Below are 17,486 nucleotides of genomic sequence, written 5' to 3'. Positions count from 1 at the left end.
AGGAAGGAGGCTTAAGGGACCCATTTATACAAGACAATGGGAGCTGGCGTTAGGACCAGCAACCGTGACGACTTGAAGCACACAGAACCACCCACCACATTCAAAGCCTGTCAAATCACATCCTACCTGAACCAGCTTATTTTCTACAAAACTAGAGGAACGTTTAGCCAATCTCACAGTCGTGAAAACGGAATGAGTAGGATGTAAATAAACACTTCATAAACTGCAAGCACTGTAGAGCCGCAGTGTTCCATTACCGTCACGTGCACGGACAGGAAGTGAGAGCTCCAAATGTTTTACCAAATCCAGCCTCTTGCCTGTTTGTTCACCTGATGGTGTTTGAAATCCTTTAAAACCAGACTGTTATTTCTTCAGCATGGCACTGAAGCAGACATTTGGTATGTTAACCATAAACCACCGACAGGTTAGGAGGGAAAGTGGCAGGTTAATGTTCTTCAGAAGTTAACTCTGACCTGGGACAAACAACTCCTTAAGAAATAAAAGTGAAGTTGTCTACTTACTGAGGGATCACATCCAGCAAAAAGCATACAATTCCAAAGTCAAGGTGAGTCTGTTAATTACAGTATTTGGATGACAAGGCAAGAATGTAAAACAAGGGGAAGCGTTAAAAAGAAGTTCTAATAGCTACCATGTCAGCTCAATTCTAAAGAGGGATTTTATGCCATGATCTTCCTTTAAAATAAATAGCAAGATAGTGTAGTTCTCAACGATATTTGAAAACGCGTATCTGTTTTGTGAGTACAAATATTATTAATACATAATTATGACTGAAGAGAATTTTGCCCTCCAACACTCCATAAGCTTGGATACCAACATGAGGAAAAACGCTTACCAGGAATCCGCACACACCCAGTTCTCCGCTCCCTTAATTAAGCTAGTGAATCTAATGCATCATATACTCTGAACTGTTAATTACTCCTTTTGACACACAAGACCAGCAATAGTGATGGTTACAGTTAGTGTCCGAAGAATTCATTCAGGAAGCAATCCCCACCCCGGACCTGAAGCTGAGAGGCCAAGGTGATCATCTGTGTAAGTCAGTGTATTTGCTTGCAGGTGTTACAAGAAGTACACAGAGCACACATCTGGGTTATAAAAGCCCTTTTATAAAGCCATTTTTAAACAAAACAAAACAAAAAAAAGTTTACAAAAGAAAAAAAGATACAGAAAAAGAATAACTTGCTTCATATGTCCCAAAAAGAAAAAAAAAAAAGTAAAGGGGACAATGCCAACATGCTCAACAATAAAGGGTTCTTTTTCTTATTTTTTAATACAAAATACAAGCAAATGATACACATACTTAAAACAGAGCTCAGGAGCAGACACGCAGTCCCGGAAACCCTTTAGTGAAAGAAAGCAGGAGTTTGTTTTTAATTTGTCTATGCAGATACATACAGAGACTGGGATATGTAAAAATTAAGTATCACAAAAGACCGTCACACAAGTCTACCAATGCATGTTGCATCTATAATTCACGAACATGGTCAACAAAATCATGTTCACTTCAACCCCATTTTATTTAAATTAAGAAAAAAACCTTTTAAATAAAGTGGTTACATTCAAACTTTAACTTCCTTAGTACCACGCTGCAGACTTCAGCGCACTGTTAAGGTATCGCAAGAATGCCCAACCCTCTGGTGTCTGATGACTCGGCATTGCAGTATTAAGGAAGAGATGCCCCGGTCTCCGCTCACGGACTAATTACATACATTTCAGCAGGTTCCTCTCTCTAACCCTTCCTGCTCCGAACATAAAAGGTTAAGGACTAAAATCAAGGAAGGTGGGGGGAGTTTTAGGGCTGGCAAAATGAAGTCTGAAAGATGAATCGAGGCAAACAATTACTGAGAACGTGACTGCTGCTTAACCTGGCAAGTCTTAAACTCTTTCCCTAAATCTTGCAGGAATTACACATATAAGGTTTGCTGCAACATGTGGTAAACAAACTAAGTAGAGCTCTTATTTACAAATCTTGTAACAAATACTTCTGGAGGAAAAAAAGAAAAGAATTCACTAATTTCCAGAAGACAAAGGTTTAATTGCCAGACATGTACACACACTCACACACCCACACAATACTTTGGGGTTTATACATGTTAAGGGCATAAGCTGAGTGAATACTCTACCCCTATACCCCACTGAAAAAGGAACAAAAAAAAAATCCCAGTTTTACCCACCCCATAATCTAGAAAACCCTCCCCTTCACCCTGACGTACAAAGTGTATGCACAACGGTGGCACTCCCCCAGCCACACAAAGCATGCTCAAACATGTCCCCGGCTCACTCACTCCATTGGCATGGCAACAGGCAGGCTTACGGGACTTTTCCCAATAGTGGTTAATACAGTCAGCACCACTGTGAATTTTGTGAATTAGGCTTGTCATTTAGGGATTTGGGGTTCAAAAAGTCATTCTGAATTAAGAATATCCCCCAAAGGGAAAATAGGTTGTAGATAGAAACTTCGCTATGGATAGCTTGATGTCCCAATATCCAAACAATAAACTCTCTTTTCAAATAAACCCAGCTCCACGCAGAGAAAAGGATGATTTTCTAACCTCAAGGGCAATCAGCTTGTTGTATTTTCCCTGTCCCTTGGCGGGCAATGTCTGTCACTCCGTTGTAAGTATCCATCTGAATGCCATCGGCCGAGCCCCGGTTTCTCCCTGTCCCCACTAAGGGAACAACAGCTCCTTCTTCTCAGTGCGGCTACTGGCGACACGGGCGCAGGCACCGTACGCGGACGCCCCCACTCTTCACACAGCCACGACGGCCGCATGACCTTTGCACTGCTCCTCATCATCTATCCTGCTCTTGCCTTGTCAGCCCTCTGAAGCAGCCCCTGACCTCCATTAAGTTAAAGCGCCATTCCCTCCCGGCAACCAGTATTCTAAGATCCACCTCTTATTTGAATGTTCATGGATACAAGAGACGTGGCAATTAAAAAAAAAGGCGTCAAGTTCAGTCTCACTGACCATATACATCCACAAGAGTCAAAAACTTCACTGAATTATAACCTCAAATTCCACCTGGGAGAATATGCTATCTGAACCAGTACCAAGAATAAGTACTGAGTTGAGGGCTGAACCTGGGGCAAACCAGTTATAGCGGCGGAAAAAATAAACCAACCAGTATCAAAGCTCCTTTGTGGGAAATCAACTACTAATCTTCCAGGTTAAAAGATTTCCCCCAATTGCCTCCCTCAAGGAGGACACACCGATTAATTTTTTTCAGACTCAATAGGGAGTGAAGATGTTTAAGGTCGAGATGTTTTAGAAAGCAGGACCATCCACCATTACTGAAATTTAAACATGTCCTTTGGGCCCACTATATTGATTCCAATCTGAGGCGGGGAGGGCTAAAAGCAGCCGCAAGGTACAGATTTTAATAAGATGTAAGCTATCCGGTTCTAGCTGTGGCACACTGGGAAGGGAAGTCTGGAAAAGAATCTTAAGAACTAGAATGTAGTGTCTGTCAGTCAGCATAGCTGCCAAAATCCATGTTCAAGAGGGAAACCTATTAAGAGCTAACACAGAGAATTCCAATAACACAAACAAGCACCTTCAAAGTTTACGTCTCATTTCCTGAGCACTGCAAATCCAGACAGTGAACGCTATTGCCATTTCACCATAGGCACACTGGAGAAAAAGGGAGCTAGTCAAGGATGGTGCCAATGGCCAATGACTATCAGCTCACAGCTATGACCCGTCCTGACATCACTGTCAAGCCTGACGACTGAGCACCCGTTTCCAGTTGAGACACCACAGCTGTCCTCTATGCGTGCATGACTTGAGGGGAAGACTAGAGTGTGTTTTAAATCAATAGAAAGTGGAGAAAACAAAAGTCATTCAGAGCTTGTCTCACTTGGGGACACAGAGCCTTTTGTCCAGTCTATTAGAAATATAAATACATTTTTTCAATCTCATGAATTTTTAAAAAAGGGATCCCAAACAAAAAGCCCAACCAAATGCACACAAGTCACCCAGAAGACACAATTACCTCTAAAGCATGTGCATGTATCACAGAGACATCAGCACAGACTAATAAAGAGACTGTTACATAAAATATTCAAAGTTTTAAAAGACTCCTCCTCCCAATCGTCACCAAACATAATCTAAGAGAAGCCCAAATGTTACTAGGAATGTAAGACTTATTATAAACCCCTAAAAATAGAAGTGCATGGTGGAAACACTGATAGGTCTTTTACTCTATGAACACAAACCTTCTTGCTAAACTAGATACCTGCACAAACCCATAAAACAAAGAGATTTATCTTTTAACACCCTCACAGTTAACCTTCATGAAAGATAATCACCCACCTGCTACTTAATGTTCAAGTTTCGCATTTTTGGCCAAGTACTAAAATCTCCAAATTCATTCTTTCACACACACAGTGCAACAGTGAAATGACTTCTCTGCCACTGGATGTTTTTTAAAAAAAGAATCTGAGTAAAAATATTCCTTAAATAACCCTTTGTCCTAGGAACAAGAAAGCCATGTTGTCTTAGAGAAAAATATGCTGTAACTTGTAAGGCAGAAAGAAAACCATGTCAAGATACTGAAGCATATCTTCGAAAAAAAAGGCAGAGGTTAAATTTCACTAATTTTCCAATTTATTAGCACATTAAAACCCCTAAACCTTGCTCTCATTAGCTCAAGGTATCAGGATGCGGAGGATCGAACCTTCAGATGTCTCCTGACTGCTTTGATAAGGCATGTAAAGTCCGTTATCAACTTCACACAGGCCTCCTGAACACAAGGTGTCTCTAGCTCTTGAGCTCCTTAAATTCCTGCTTTTTAGCAACATGAGCAGTGAGCAGGGGCACCAGTTAACAAGACAAAGCAAATGGAATTTGAAGGAAGCAGCATTTAACACACTCCCATCATCAAGCACTGGACGTGAAGAACAGCACAGCTGGTAGGCACTGGATGGGGTGTGCAGTGGGGTCCTAGTGGAGGGATGCCCTTCAAACCAGCTTTCTACAAACAAATGGGAAGACAGGTGTATGAAAAGGAGAATGTTCTATCCCCAGATAAAAACAGAGCATGGTTCATGGGATCTGAATGCACATTTATGGCACAAAAGACTTCCAATTCTGTTTTTTTGTAAAGGAAAAATCTCAAGTCTTTGTGATTGAGTTTCACATTAACTGGTACTTTATTTGCTTAAAACCTAAACATTGTCAGTTGAGAAGAAATCCACTGTGATGCATAGACCTTGCCACTTAAACTCTAGGTTTTTTTTTGATCCTTGGTAAAATTTTATCCAAGAAACAACAGATACATATATATTTTAAAAACATGAACCATTAAAGAATGAAACAGGAAATCAAGAGTGATTTAAGTTTTGGCGCCTTTGCTTTTTTTTTTTTTTTAAAGTTCCTTAAAGACTGAAGCAGGATAAAGGGATCACTGGTTCCGTCTGAGATAACAAGTAATGATATTAAAAAACAAAGCAAAAAAACCCCCACCACACCCTCAAACAAGGTCAGGCAACTCCATTCCCTGCCCTGCCCCCAAGTTAAAAATACGAATACTTTCAGTAACAATTCAGAATTCCTCTTTTATCTCTTACCTGCCCCATCAGTGGAAGTTTAAAGTCGTAACTTTTTTAGACATCTATACTTGTGTATATATACTTGTATTAGGTGACAATTGATTTTTTAAAGAGTCCAGATAAAGCAGCAATCATTTTTTAACTAAAACCCTCTACATTTTGATTACTGTTCAACTTGCTACTAGTTAGCAAAAAGCAACATTTCCTTACAGCTCATCTCTAATCTTATTGCTTTACAACTGAGATACACCTTCCATTAGAAATGAAAAGATGAAGCAGCCAATCCAGTGATGAAGTTGACATGGCTTTCACTGGGAAGGGGGGAGGCAAGGGTGATGGCAAAGAGAAGAACAATAGACAAAAAGGTAAATCCAACATACTATGGTTTGTTTAAAAAGAGAGAAAGAGAGAGAAAGAAATGTTATTTTTGACAAAAGGAAAAAAAGCACGAAAGCCCAGGAGTCGAGCCAGAGCCAAGACCATGTTCTACCTTAAGTAGGTTTTCTTTTTTTTTCCTCTCTTTTTTCTTTTTTCTTTTTTTTTTTCTCTTTTTTTAAATAAAATCTCTCCCCAAGCCATCATCCCTTTTAATCCTCCCCAGACTGGGCCTCATCCTCAGACCCCTCGTCCCCAGACTTCTCGGGCGGGGGGCTTGCAGGCGTCTTCTTCTCCGGGGGGCTTTCTGGGTCCTCGTCGTCGTCTTTGGGGGAAGGAGTCTTTTCCTTCGATGCCTTGGAAGCTGTGGGGCGACCCACTTTCCCTTTGCCTTTCACAGGACTTGGCGTCACTGAAAGAAGAACAATACCAATTTGGGGAAGGGAAAAGGAGAAAATGTCTTTAATAAAAATCAGCTACAGAACAAAAGCTAAGAATAAAATCTATAAAAACAACACCCCAACTTACTAAATATCAAGGTGGCACTCGTTTTCACTTTCACCAACACTGTAATGTTATGTTAGCAGTAAAGTTTACAATAAAAAAAAAACGGGATGCTGCAGAAACTGCACCTCATCCTCAGTGGCTTGAGAGACTACAAGTTGTTTATGTTTATAAAAAGCAGGTCAAGGAGAAAGGATATAAAGTCTGAGGAAGAAACTGAAGACATCAAATAACTTCTGATACTTCCATGATTCCCAATGAGAGTAAAAGGTTTAAAAAGCATCAGTCCTACTTGCCGAATAAAAAAAAAGCAAACCCAGCTTTTGGATTTAAGGATAAACTTGCTCAGACCAGGAGAACATCTGGCAGAAACCACAAGGGCCCAAAGACATTGAACACACGTCGTCAGGTGTGGTTTCATTCTGTGAGCACAGAGGATGGCGTGGGCATCCAAACACAGACTTAAATATGTTACTGCATGTGTGCATTTTCCCAATTTCAAGTCTTTACTGGCTGCTGGGATTGTACGGCATCGGTGGGAAAAATGGGGGGTAACAGCGGTGCTGATGTAGTGTTTCTACCACCGTGCCTGACACAAATAGGTCACTTCCGAAACCCTGATTATGTAAGGCAGCCGCGGAAGAACTGGGCTAGGCCAGCAGCCTCTTGGAGAGGCTGGAGTGCTTATTAATAACTAAGCGACCACTTCAGGTGTAGGAGACAGGATCCTCTCTGAATTCTCCTACTCTGTTAAGTGTGTGGCCAGTGCCAAGCCTAAGGAAGAATTTCGGTCGAGGAAGCTTACTCATCTCATTCTGCGGGGCTCACCTGTAGCCTTTAGCCTGGGTTTGGGCATTTTCTTTTCTTTTCTCTCAGGTTTGGACTTCTTAACCATCTTCTTGTTTTTCTTTTTTGAACTGCCATAGTCACTATCATCATCATCTTCCATTAGGAAATCTTCATCACTGCCGGAATCTTCTGAGAGGAAAGAAGAATTTCAGTTCAGATTCTGACTTAATGTACAGCCTTCCCAGTGAGCACAGGGAGTGCTCAGAATGACCGGGGGGAGGGGGAGGGAGGGCCTGGGAGCCCAACACCATGGGCCTACTTGCAGCTGTGCTACCAGCTGGGCTGGAGTTCCCACGGGCCCCACCTGTAAAAGGGGTTTAGGATTCACGTGAGGATTCCACAACTGATTTGTTTGAAGAGGAGGTTAAACACAGGAAGAGATAAGACTTAGTCTGAATAAAACTAAAGCCATCAAATAACTTCGGGTAGTTCCATCATTCCCATAGTGTACTTGGTGAGACCAGGGAAATGAAACTGAACTGATCTGACACATTTGGTCCAAATACATGAATAAATGAAACAAGAAAACTGCATACAAGCAAAAATGCATATGCTTAATCTGAATAACCTGTAAAACATCTGAATTCTGTTATTAGCCCTTTTTTTGTCAGGGGAGGAAGTGTACAGCCTTCTCCACCAGGCCAAAATACAAATCTTACTCATAACATCCACTATGTGACTATCATTCTAACAACTATTCACTTAATGTTTGAGTACAACTGATGGACATCACAATCATGAGCATCTTTGAACCTTTTAAAATATCAACAGATAGCACTACAGTCATCTCTTTTCATAGCAAGTATCTAATTTCAGGTACTGGCTGTACCGTTCAGCATCCACAATAAAGCCAACGGGACCATGGTCACAACCCACAATTGTGACCAGAGCAGCAAGCCAGCGTCACATACTCTCCTGGAATGGTGCCTCATCCTCTTCTTCTGGTTCTTCCTCGCTGCCCACATCTTCCATGAGCATCTCTCTCTGTTTAGAAGCTGCTTTAGAGGCTGCCTGCCGCTGCTGGCGCACATTTTTATGATCTTCCTTTTCATCTTCACTGTCCTCTGCAATTATCAGTTATAATGCAATGATCAAAGAGTGTGCATTTATTTGACAGCCGACGAGAATAGCCAGTATGCGATATAACATGCAGCTTTATATCATGCAAAAAGGGTAAATCCGATCCTTAAAAAATTCCTACAAAATATATAAAAGATGAGCTACAATTCAAAGAATGAACTTGAATAAGACTATTAAAATAACTCAGGCATTAAAGTAATAACCAAGTTGAACGCAGGTATAAACAAATGGTTTCCATATCATACTTTAAACTTGTATCACTACTTTGTCCCAAAATTCTCAGTTATACTCAAATCTATGTTCAGTTTTTAGAAACTAAGCTTTGAAAAGTATTTTTAAGTAGAAGAGGGGAAGACTGTATTCCAATGATATTTACTCTAAGATACAAAACATGTAGACCCTAAAGGAATGCCAAATTACTATCCTTTCCAATTTTAGAGAGGATTGAGGGAAATCTCTGAAACTTATTTAGATCAATTAGCTCTCAATACACGTTTCTAATAAAACATAATTTTCATATACTATAGTCTATTAATTAAAAACAAGGTCAACATACAGATGTATTTGTGAATACATTTGTTTAAAGGGCAGGCTACCAGCCCACGGGCTCCAGACCAAGGTATGTCTGTACTAGCATCTACCTACAGCCCTTCTGGACTCTGGGGCTCCCTTAGACTGCTAAGGTTTAGCCACTGCTCCTCTGAAAACTCACAGTCCCATAAGCCTTCTCATAGTCAGTGCTCCAGCTGTTACTTTCACTGCCCAAAACCTCATCTACAGACAGACAGACACAGGGAAGAAAGCTTGACAGACTCAGTACTAGTCCCACTTGGTGGCAGTGTGCTTCACACTAGTACAGTTTCATAAACTAATAAATGTAAGAGACTCAAATTGGGGTCCACAAGGCAGACGAATAAAAGTATGTGTTAAATCATCACAGCATAACTACACAGTGCAACAGGCTAGTATTTCTTTTCAGCTTAGGCTGACGGACAGATCTGAAAAGGAATGAAAACAAAGCAGCTCAGAGGTGTGCAATCATCAGGACCTTGTCTGCCTTCTAGGGGTCAGCTAAACAGCGTCTCCTTTAAAGGGCGACACAGGAAGGCAAAAGCAGGGGAATGTAGGTCAAAACCAGTGGCTGTGAACCATACGGAATAAACTCAATTCTTGGAAGAGTTAAATTTAACAACAGGTAATCAGAATTTAGTATTTATTTAATATTTATTTTATTTGGGTCTTTCCATTAATTCTTATAAGTTAAAATTCTTACAAAAATCTTTCTCTGCGGCTGTTTCAAAGCACTACTTTCCAGTGAAAATTAGTAGGATTGAAACTAACAATTTGCTTCGTTTTCAAACCAGTCAACCACGCACCCTTTTTTATACCTGTGTTTCAAGGTATATTCTTATTATTCTATTTAGTTTGATGTCTCTTGTTTGTTCACACAAATGGTATTCAATCTTAACTATGCATGAGAATCATCTGTAAATATTTTAAAAAACCAAAGCCCCAACATCCCACTTAGATTGAATCAGAAATCCTGGAGTGGGATGGAGCTCAAGTAGGTTTAAAAACAACTGATACAGTGACTATAAGCCACCGGGATTGGACGAGTTCCTTGAAATGGAAACAGCTTTGCAGTGCCAGTATTTATAACAGTGCCTGACATTATTATGAAACCACTTATTAAAGTGTCCAGTCAATAAATACATAAACAGAATTATACCTATTACATTAACACCTGTTTAATACCTGCTGAGTGAGAATCATCCTTCTTGGTCTTCACATCTTTTTCTTCTGAGTCCTCACTGTAAGAGTACAGAGGGAAAAGGTTAAAACTCTTAGATCAAAATCAAAGTGAACATACATCTCTGGGATCTGACAGGAAAAGAACACTGGAGAATACTTTTTATACATAAAATGCAAACAGATGCCAAGTGAAACTGCTTCCATTATTTCCCTCTTTTACAGAGACGCTGGTGAATAAGCACAATTTTATCTACGTTTGTAAAAATGTTTCCAAAGACCCAAAGTAAAAAAGATGTCTCAACACAGGCTGAGAAGTCTCACCTCTGGGCAAGGCCTGGTTCATAAGAACACTTGGTAAGAGAAATAATCCTCTGCTATCAAAGGCAGAGTATAAAATAGTAAAAATAAATTACATAATGTATCAGTGGTAGTAAAGTAGGCAGACAAATGGAAGCACCAAACACAGATGCAAAAAAATACCTAAAATACAATTATTAAAGAAAACTTGAGTTCAGTTATATAAATTATAATATCCCTAAAAATTTACCCTAAAACAGAATGAAAAAAAAAAAATCAATTAACTAATTATCTCCTAACATTTTTTGTCTCCCAATATTTCTATGTATCAGAAACACCAACACATGGACCTGCCTTGTATCATGGAGCAAATAAAAATGAGCTCAAGATTAATGCAAAGTAAAATAAGGCCTTAAGGAGCTTCAAAGGTCAATGGAGAGTTTCATAAAACAATTTTTTTAAAGACACAAAGTTATACATTTATGTCTTCATAAATCTTAACTCAGGAATCTGGGTTTTAGTGTCCTGTCTCTGTCATTAATTAGTCATATGATCTTAGGCAAATCACTTGGTACTCCTTTCAGTGCAAGAATATTTTGATCCTGTAAGAAATTCTGACAAACAAAAGAAGAAACACCTGTAAATTGTTTAGTATTTCCAATAATCTAGACAACATTCAAATGAGAAATGACTGAACTGAAGATTCCTAAGGAAAGAGAAAAACAAACATTTCTTTACTAAGTAATCTGATCAAAGACACACTATAATTATGAAACCTGTGGCTGTTTATATAAATGTTTTATGCAAAATAAGCATTTTATGTATTACAATGATGAAGAACTACTATTTCTCTAGTTCTTTTACTACTGAGTTTATAGAGACCATTAATCCTTGAGCTCCATTACAGCAAAGTCAAGTAAAAGCTGATCTTTTAAGTAGAGACCAATAGAAAAATCAACTGGTCTGAGGGAATAAACATACAAGGCACTTAATACAAATGGCAGTAAGAGCTGTATTTATTTTAACCATTCCTGACACTTAGGTGAGAATAATAAAACCAAATGATTGTAAGAAGGAAAAATTTAGGCTAGCTGTTAATTACATCAATGACACATTACAACAGGAAACAGGCCACAAAGCAGCTCCTTGCCAGGAGAGAGAGAATAAATGAATATATTGAAAGATAGCTCTAAAGTTGGGTTGCTATATGAAACTGGATTAGAGATATGCCATAAAACTGTGAAGACTTGTCTCCCCACATTATCATTTGTCTTATTTTTCCTCAAAACCACTTTTCCAAAATTCTCCAGGGAAGAAAAGCAGTAGAGGTTAGTAATATAAGCAAATAGAAAATAATAGGTACATGTATGCATTTAATACTCTTATTTCTATAAATTTAACATCCTATGAATTCACAATGGAAAATTTCTGCCTGGGACTTTATTATAGTGATTTTAGTAAATATTTTAGTAAATAGGAAGGAAATACCTTAGAACTAGTGAGAAACAGTATCTCATTTCTCTGAATTACTCATACTTAATAGTACTTGGAAGTGGTATAACCCAATGGTTAAAAAATGGACTTTGGGGTCCAACAGACATGGTTCCAAAACCTGTGTGGTCCATTTGCTGGGCAGCCTGAGGTAAAACACTGAACTCCCTCTCAGTATTACCTACCCTAATAAAGATGTGAGAATTAAGTGATAGCAAATGTACATTAGCACACAACAGAAACTGGCAAATAATCATAAATGGTAGCCACCACCATCATTATTATCACCACCATCACCCAGCAGGTCTTCAAGTTACACTACCCTGAATATGAGGTGTGTACACCTGTAATAGCAGAGCCAAAAGCTACGACACCCTGGTCTCGGGAGGCAAGTAAACTTAAAGTCATAAAACTAAGGGAAAGTAAATGGCACATGATTAGATTATCTAAACAAAAAGAAGAATTGATTATAGTAAAACTTGGTAGGCCACACAACATAAGCTTTAGCAAGGATTCTGCCAGTGATTTGTGAATCGGAAAGGTCACTTCACGTATTCTTTGCTAACACTACAATGAAAAATGTCAATTCTAATGTTAGGTAACAAATTACACACTTAAATATTCTTTCTGCTTTTGTTCAGAGGTTTGAGGTAGCAACAAAGACATTCTTGGAGATCACCTTGGACTCCAGGTTGAGTACAAGCAAGCCTCAGGACCTAAAAAGGCTAACCTCTAGGCTCAGAAGCACTGCCTGAGATAATCGGAAATACGCAAAACAACATTAAGCAGACAATAAGGACTTTCCCAAAATAAATGGGAGGCCACCAATTCGGAGATCACGGCCTAAACTCATCTCAGGGTAGTGACAGTATAACCAGGAACAGACTGACAATGCCTCTCACCTATCTTCCTGTGAATTCTTTCCAGATCGCCTCTTATTTTTAGCTTCTCGGGGAGATGACCGAATTTTCTTAGCTGGAGGGCCCGAATCTCTTCCATAATCTTCATCTAAACAAAGCATTTTTAAATTCAATGAATTACATTATGATTTTTACACGTAGAAATTACAACCACATTTAATGAGATAATTCTCTCATGCGCTATATAAATAGTGAGGGGGACAGGATTTCCCAAATAATTTCCTTTCATTAAAAAAAAAAGATTCTACTTCAGTCTTCTCTAGTCTTTGGTGTCATTTATTATACCTGCAACCAAATAGCTTTTATCGTTTTATATCCTACCCTTTTAACTTATTCAAGATTTTCCCATGTTTCAAGATCTTATTTATTTGAAGGCTATTAGAGCAATATGGTTTTATTACAAGCATTTTAGAATATAAAGAATCCACAATTCTACAGTTCTAACAATTACTGTTATCAAGTAAATTATTTTTAAACTAAATTATTAAATATAGCCTACTCTGGTACTTGAAAATACCCCCAATTTCAAAAGCCCTATAAACATAAAGAAAATTACCCTGCCTTAAAAGGTGATTATTTCCAAAACTGTTTACTATATACCATATATAATGGAGAGGATCTGCAAGTAGTCTGGAGATTCAGCAATTATTAAATGGTTGGATACATTATAAATTCCATCACGAAGTATCACACAACCATCAATAGGAATTCTTCAAGTAACTTTGAGTAACATGAGAAAGATACTCCTAAGTAGAGGTAGGGGTGGGGTGGGGTGGGAGGAGGACAGACCCAAAATTCTACAGCAAGACTTGAACTATATTTTTAAAAGGAAAACCAAAACCAAAACAAACAAACAAAAAACAAAAAAAAGACAAAAGGCTTTTCTACCAGAAGGTTAAAATGGCCATATGCTGGCTAGGGGAACTTGAATAATATCTCTGCCTCAGTTTTTCTTACTGTAAAATGGAAATAATAGTATATCCCATTTTAACAAGATTGTTATAAGGATTAAATGAGTAAACGCAAACATTTAGCAAGCATTTAATAAATGTTACTATTACCTCTGGGACGTTGGGTTATATGTTGTTATTTTTATTCTTCTTCACAATTCCACATTTTTAAAGTTTTACCAAAGTGCATTTATTATCTTTATAAAGTAAAATTAGATTTCAAAAAAGAAAGAAAAAAGAATAGCAAATGCATGTGGGTAATAATGAGATTAAGGACATAGTCTAAAGAAACCTTTTATGGCTAAGATTTAAGATACACTACTACTCATTCTATGATGAATTAATTCACGAATCAAAGATGTCACAAAATACCCTTATCTCAGTTAGTTTATTGCAAAAAAAAAAATACTCCCTATTACAAGATACAAATTTTACTGTGATTATAGCAGGAGGTAAGTTAACTAATAAACACTGCAAGAGAACTACTGCACATTTAAACTTTGGACTCCAAAACCAGGTTAAGAAAAAAATTATTCAAGTGTTTATTATCAATGATTTACTAAGCAGAAGTTAAAACTCATGCAAGTCCAACTGTTTTTAGTGACACAGATCTTGACATAATTTACAGACATATATGCCATCTTAAAAATAAAACTCATTCCAAAAGCATCATAATAAAAGTACATAAGCTGGCTAACTAGTTGTTCTAACTTGCAGTTTATTGAAATCACAAAACTTACCAGCATCATCAGATTCCTGAAACTGTGAATAATCAACAACCTTCCTATTTCTGTAGAAAGAAGAAACTCTAATTAAGATCACAAAAATGTAGGACAGTTCTTAATTTATTAGAACACTTCTATTTCATTAACAGAATTACAACTAGCTCTCAGAAAATTTTTTCTCAACAACCCCCCTCAGCCAAAAACCTCCACTCTGTTACAGCAAAGTGCAGCTTAAACCAAAAGGATTTCAAACTTAAGTTCTCGTGTTACTCACCTCAATAACAGCTCAAGTACTATTCTTTCCCATGAAACCTCTCACCTCCCCAAACACACATAAAACAGCAAAATGAGCCAAACGACTATATTTTACACACAGAGATGGTATCACATGTGCACAAACCAAAACTATGTTTTACATTTTTATTGTTACTGCTATACACACATACACATGTATACCTGATAAGCAAGGTTATTATATTACTGAGTTTTTTCAAAGCAAAGTGGTTTTTAAATATAATTACACTACAATATACAAATTATGATGACAGTAAATTAAGCATTACACAGAAGGGGATGGGAAAAAATTAACTGATCCATTCAAAAGATGCCTTTTTATGAAAGAGCCTATAATTACAAGTTTATGTATCTGCTTGACTCAATGATTTTAAGTACTTCCTACTAGGTAAGGTAAGGCATTTTAACATCTCAAATGTTATTTTCCATTTCCCTACTTCATATTCTAAATCTAAAAGTTTAAATTTCCTCCTCTAGAGATACATAAACCCTCTAAATAGCCTGGCTTTGAAGAGCCTTAGGTGCACTGTGGATACTAAGTCAAATGAAAGGATTAAGAGAAACATACCATCAATTACACTTAAACCAAGTTTTATAAACTCCTGGTTTTATAGATTGACACCCTTAAAATTCAAAGACAGAGGGTCAGAACTCAAGCACAATGACAACTTCTATAAATATGCACAATGAAAGGTGTGGGGGTGAATTCTGAAACATGTTTGAGGCTTAGTGGAGGAAGGCATAGCCACAACCTTGTCTTTAGAGATAAAGGCTCTTAAGGAATTTTGCCGTCTGCTTTTCTTTAGTGTACCAACAATGAATTATCTTCTTACTTAACCTTACTGGGTCAAGACACAAACTCTAAAATATGCTCCAACTATATGCTCTGTTATAAGAAGCTGAGTTTTATATCAAAGATACCATTCTATTAGGAAAGCTAATTTAAAAAATATGACTATTAATTCCACTTACATGTGGTTCCTATAATAGTCAAATTCAGAGACAGAAAGTAGAAAGGTGGATGCCAGGGGCTGGGGAAGGAGGGATGGGGAGTTAATAGTGTGTATAGTTTCAGTTTTACAGGAAGAAAAGTTCTGGAGATGGGGTACAGAACAATGTGAATATATTTAACACTATTGAACCATATACTTAAAAATGGTTAAGATGGTAAATTTTGTTATTTTACCACAATTTAAAGAGTGAATGAAAGTATTTTCTAACAACACCAAAAAGACGATTTTGGGGGATCAGTAATCAAAAACCTTCCATGTTCTAGCAAAATAGTGATTTTTAATAACAGATGCCATGAAAAACAGCACTGTGATTATAATGCAAAGATGACCATTTTCTGTATTACTCAGATCATGGAACCAGGGGAAGGAATTTATCTAGGAGAGGTAGTTTTAAATCTTAAATCTTTAATTACTGTATAGGTTCTGAAACTGCAGACATGATAATGCTGGGGATCAGAGTAAAACAATGACACAGTTTCTGGATACCATGTATCAACATCCAATGAGCCGCTGTGGAGGGTTAACCAAAATGGTGAAGAGTGTGTCATTATAAAGAACAGCTGAATAAACAGGGATTTGTAATTTGCAAAAGGAAAAACTCAGCTACTTTAAGGCTTTAAAATGAAGTAGTAAACATTATCTGCTTAGTTTTGGTGATCAGATTCAGTGCCAGCTCAATGTAAGAAACCTTGTAACAGTATTAGTTGATAGTTACTTCCCCCACCTCTCTTGAGGAACACTCCACACAGGAACTACACAGTGAAAAGCTCAGGATCCTTAGTAGGAATCCTGGTTCTAGTTCTAGAACCTAATTTCTCTGGATCTCCTCAGACCTTCTGTTGGAAATGATGACCTAAGTTGCTTGACATGACTAAAAAGTTCTTCTATTAAATTAATTATTATTTATTAAAGTTTAATGAAAAAGAATTTTTTCAATTGCAATGCTCAGTTGTCCTTTTGTACACTACATCTTAACACATATTGCTGTACCATTTATTCACTCATCTGAGCTTCTTGAAGGTACCAACCACGTTTTACATCCACATTTTTTTTTAAACTGCATTTCATTTTTTACCAAAAAGCAAGGTAAAAAATGGGCACTCAAATGTTTTCTGACTTTTTTGCTCTTAAGGCCCAATTTAAGAGCTCTGTTAGAAACCTAATTTTCAGGGCATTTTAGAGGATAATACCAAATTTCCTTAGTCTTTTAAGATCTCATCTCTTGCCACTTAGTCAAGCAACTCAGGAAGTTTAATTCCTCCAATCACGTTGTTTCTTACCACTTTGGTCATGCTGCTCCTTGGCCTAGAATTCTGCTCATGTCACTGTCACATTAAATACAATCTCACTTCTTCTCAACCCCTTTAATCCTTTGTTAATACTATATAATCTACTGAAGTATCTGTCTTCCCTACTAAATGTGAACTTCTTGAGGACAGGGGTTGCTTTCCTTGTTTGGGACACCAAATTTAAGAAATGCATTTGATGAGTGAATGGACTGCATCTGCAAAGGATTAGGATGGGAAAGGGCATCATTCCAGAGGATGTTAAGTGCTAACTGGAGTTTCCAGCCTATTAGACATTTAATTCCCACTGCCCTTTATGACAAAAGAAAATTTAGTTTCCTCCATAGTAACTTATTTGAAACCCTAGTTTTCGAGAAC

At 37.7% G+C, this 17,486-nt stretch overlaps 1 protein-coding gene across 2 annotated transcripts in view; it reads right to left on the bottom strand.

The window, feature by feature from the left end:
* Nucleotides 1-1,107: 1,107 nt before the first annotated feature.
* The window catches only part of NUCKS1 (nuclear casein kinase and cyclin dependent kinase substrate 1), a 30,519-nt gene continuing 14,140 nt past the window's right edge, over nucleotides 1,108-17,486 (bottom strand). The window contains exons 2-7 of one of the 2 annotated variants that reach the window (XM_037015199.2): nucleotides 14,531-14,580; nucleotides 12,823-12,928; nucleotides 10,136-10,191; nucleotides 8,212-8,364; nucleotides 7,280-7,426; nucleotides 1,108-6,359 (exon numbers count right to left, since the gene is read on the bottom strand). In XM_037015199.2, coding sequence (XP_036871094.1) covers nucleotides 6,160-6,359; nucleotides 7,280-7,426; nucleotides 8,212-8,364; nucleotides 10,136-10,191; nucleotides 12,823-12,928; nucleotides 14,531-14,580 — 712 coding nt within the window. In that variant the 3' untranslated portion in view covers nucleotides 1,108-6,159. Of the gene's footprint in view, nucleotides 6,360-7,279; nucleotides 7,430-8,211; nucleotides 8,365-10,135; nucleotides 10,192-12,822; nucleotides 12,929-14,530; nucleotides 14,581-17,486 lie in introns of both variants that reach the window. The other variant, XM_037015198.2, reaches the window with a different exon arrangement.

Source organism: Manis javanica, chromosome 11, assembly GCF_040802235.1.
Source record: "Manis javanica isolate MJ-LG chromosome 11, MJ_LKY, whole genome shotgun sequence".
Lineage (NCBI taxonomy): Eukaryota > Metazoa > Chordata > Mammalia > Pholidota > Manidae > Manis > Manis javanica.
This window is presented reverse-complemented; position numbering and strand designations above follow the sequence as displayed.